The 4,099-nt window shown below is 34.0% G+C and overlaps 1 protein-coding gene across 1 annotated transcript; it reads right to left on the bottom strand.

Moving 5' to 3' along the window:
- Positions 1-2,433: 2,433 nt before the first annotated feature.
- On the bottom strand, positions 2,434-3,630 carry LOC112036566 (F-box/kelch-repeat protein At3g23880). The gene has a single exon (XM_024069409.1). The coding sequence runs from the start codon at positions 3,628-3,630 to the stop codon at positions 2,434-2,436; it is 1,197 nt and encodes a 398-aa protein (XP_023925177.1).
- Between the last annotated feature and the right edge of the window lie 469 nt (positions 3,631-4,099).

Here is a 4,099-nt window from a genome sequence, read left to right as displayed (position 1 = left end):
CAAGCTGGTAAGAGAGGTAGAAGATCAACCAGTGGTGGTTGCTTTTTCAATGGTGATTGCTTCAGATTGGAGGTGTGGGTTTAGATCGATGATGGTGGCTTTAGGCCTTATTCGGTTGGTTAAGGAGGCAGAGAGAGGAGAAAAGAGAGGAGAGATTGAGAAAGCAGAGACATAGAGCAAATATATATATATATATATAGAGAGAGAGAGAGAGAGAGAGAGAGAGAGAGAAGGTGTGTGTGTGTGTGTGTGTGTGTGTGTGTGTGAGGGAATAAATTGGAAAGAGGCATGGGTGGATTAAAAACAATAAAATTTTTAGAACATGCTATAGTGCTTCTACTAGTAGAACAACACTATAGCCTGTTCTAAAAAAAATTGTGATTTGGCACATCTCATGAAGTAAAAATTTTGGTGTTTGGTGTGCCAATGCTCTACTTGGTCTTATTTTGAGAATATCCTTCATTCTACTTGGTCTTAGTTTTTTTAGCCATATATACATAAGGTGGAAAGTACTCTCTTTTGCTGAGCACTCAAGTAATTTTGATCTTCCCAAGAGTCCCAACTACTAGCAACAACCCAAATGTTGCACTCATTAATGCCTTGTAGTGTTGGGACCTTTTTGGTGTTTTCAATAAAGATCTTCAATATTCAAAATTCAAACTCCAAACTCCCCTCCTCCTACTGTCAAATTTAAAAAAAAAAAAAAAAAAAAAAAAGGGTGCGTTTGTGCATTTGCCAAAATCTTGCACTCTAGATTTAAGCCCATATGTGAGCAGCTAGAAAATTTTGAAAGGTAAGAAAAGAGAAAAGAAAGAGAAGGAGCGATTGCATTGCCTGAAACAATTCAAATGAACCAAGAGTATACAAGAACTATAACAAACACTTGCATTGGTTACTTGACTAAGAAACGCAGACATAGATATAGGTATGCATGGTAACACGACAATTTAAAAAAAGAAACAGAAAAAGGACACAGGTGTAGTAGGATAAGTCTATTAAATAATTATTAAATATAGTTTTATTTATATTTTCTATATATTATTAAGGATTTATTTTTAATATAATGTTAAATATATATCAAATTAAGCAAATCCATAACTATTAAAGGATGTTTAGAAATTAGAATACAAACCAAGAATAAATATATTTATTAATTTTCAAATGCACAATTATTGTTCAAAATATGAATGCTCTCTTTGTTTTGTGAAAGGGTGTTTGATTGATTGATTTATTTTGTTCTCATGTCTTGGCCATGTCTTGCATTGCTTTTTTGAAGGACATGATGCAAAAGTGTTCTAAGTGTGTCTCAAGTGTATGACACAAGTACGATACTCTAAATGAAGTGTCTGTACTTCCTAGCTACACGAATTCTTGTCAGTGAACTTACTAGGATCCATAAATGTGTCAAAATTTAGTAAGACTTTGCTAAATAACATCTCTTTCATTCAAACATAAAAGACAAAAGGACAATCTACCTTACAAGCATTAGAAAATTCTTAGGAACTTGCGGAGCATAGGGAAATTGTATTATCATGATAGATCCCATCATGAATTTAATGAATAGATCCTACCATGAATGTGAGAGAAGTGAGCACTATTTACAATGCTCCAAGAACACCTAAGAATTACTTGCAAGCATCAACTAGGATGGAAAGCAAATTATGTTTATTACAAATAAATTAAATAAAGAGCAAATACTAGCTGCGTACTTTGCAAAAGCATGGGCTGCAGCATTACACGTTCTACTAACCCAGCTTAAAACACAATCTAAGAACTTTCTAAACTCTAGAATACTGCCAATGATAGGTTAAATAGTCCAATCGCTTGTGAGTCATTTGTTCTCAGCGGGTCAAAGCACACCCTCAATAATCACATTTTTACATTTTCTTGGAAGCTGGAAGCTGAATAGCCCAGTAAATGGCAGCAGCTTCTGCAACATAATTTCTAACTAAAACGTAATGTTGTCCCTCAACACCCACAAGAGAAATTAAACAAAATACTAGATTAAATTAAATCATCATTGTCAAATTGTACTAATACATTAAAACTGTTATAGGTTCCACTAATGCTTCACAACCATACTTATAATTACTAACGGTTGGTGTCAGCAGCCTCAAACACTACTATTCTAATTCAATCACCAAGGTTCAAACAACATATCTAGGAGCTTTCACAACTGATTGAAATGCTAAAAGACAAAACCCGTAAGAAATTAACAATTTATTGAACAATTAACAAAATGCAGAGATTGAACAAGAATAGGGAATTGAAATTTAATAAACACACCATCCATGAATATAATCTTTTCGAGATTACAAATTCCATTTTTAAGGACAAATTAAAAGCAAAAAATAAAATAATAATAATAATAATAATAATAATAATAATAATAATAAAACCTATGCTATACTAATAATTAGGAGTTGAGGCATACTAATATTGAACCACATTAGCACCCTTGAATGAAACTAGACTCTCCACATAACTTATAGCTTGTGATGTTTTGAACGAACTTGGAAAATCTCTAAATTGGAGATTTTTTATTTCTTGAGAACCAATGTTGTACAAAGCTATTGTCTGGTCATCGTCACAAACCAGAAGAAGAAGCTCTCCATTCTTGGCAAATCCAAGTGGATACCTAATTCCTAATAGGGGTCCTACAACAAGTTGTTTGGTCCAAGATTCCTGAACCCCAGATTCACGCATCACCCATATTTCAAGGTTGGCCTCCGTCGTCCTTCTTTTATTTAAAAAGATCAAAGCAAGGCACTCATTGAAGAGAGCAAAAGTCTTAATCTGACGCGGAACATTGCGAAACTCTGGCAAACTTAGCATTCGAAAGACCTCTTTGGTCATATCAAAAGATAAAATTACTTCACATTTAAAAACCCGACCGTGTTTGTCTGTGTCCTTGAGTATACAGAACCAATGATATACTCCATTCAAGTATTTTTCTTCACAAGTACTTAAAAAAGTAATATTTGAAAGATCAATAGCTGTGTCGATTTTTTGCCTCCATGAATCAGTGTTCAGGGTGTAAACATGAACAAAAGTGTTGTAGTCTCTCCCATAATTGACAATTCTAACTACCTTGTAATCATTAGAATTGTTATCATAACCAAATGCAAAGTTGTTATCAGTGTCGAAGAAATGAAGGGCAGGAGGATAATGAAGTGTGGGATAAGGAACGACCTTATATTGGCGAATAGCTGGATTCCATAAGAAAAAGCCATCAAAGTCGGCACTGAAGGAACCACCAATGCAAATGATGCCGTTAATGCAAGCACATATATTGGATCGAAGGAATCTCATGCTGATGAGATTCGTATCAAATCGAATGTTCATGTCCACGATGTGTACTTGCGTATCATCAACATCATTATGAGGAGGGTGCAGTAGGGACAAGATAATGATATCGCCGCCGGAGTCGTCTTGACTCATGATGAGAAAACTTGGAATTGTTATAGAGCAACTGTGGCGATGGTGTTTGGCAATGAAACTAGGGTTTTCGAAAAGACTGGACCATGACTTTTCTACGCACTTAAAACGTATTAAAGATTTCACTGGAAGCCTTACAAGGATGTTTTCCAACAATTCAACCGCTAAATCGCTAGCCCTCAATCTCTCCATTGAGCTCTCTCTTCACGCACTGATCTCTCTCTTCACTCTCTCTTTTTATCGACGATCTCTCTCTTCACCCTCTCTTTTTATCGACGATCGCTTCTATTATTTGAAAACCCTAAAGTCCTATATTCAAGGATAGATTTCTAGAAACTTAAAATTTTACTTCGACTAATAAAACTCTCCGAAAGTTTAAAGTCTCATTGATTTAAATCGTTCTTATCCACTTATTTTATATATATAAAATGTTGTTATTAGGGTTAATATCATCATAATTTTTTTTTTTTTTTTTTTTTTTTTTTTTTCTACGTTTTATTGCCACCTGCAAGAATCCTAATGAAAATAAATTCTATATGATTTTAATCTTAATTACTTCAAGAATCCTAGATGATCTTAGTTTTCTAAGTATAAATTCTAGATTTTCTTTTTTTTCCAGATAAGTGTAAATCAAGTTTGGAATCCACAAAAAAGGAAACTC

The sequence above is a fragment of the Quercus suber genome, unplaced genomic scaffold (assembly GCF_002906115.3).
Source record: "Quercus suber isolate HL8 unplaced genomic scaffold, Cork oak 2.0 scaffold_165, whole genome shotgun sequence".
Lineage (NCBI taxonomy): Eukaryota > Viridiplantae > Streptophyta > Magnoliopsida > Fagales > Fagaceae > Quercus > Quercus suber.
The sequence above is the reverse complement of the archived record's forward strand: the minus strand, read 5'-3'. Positions and strand labels throughout refer to the sequence as shown.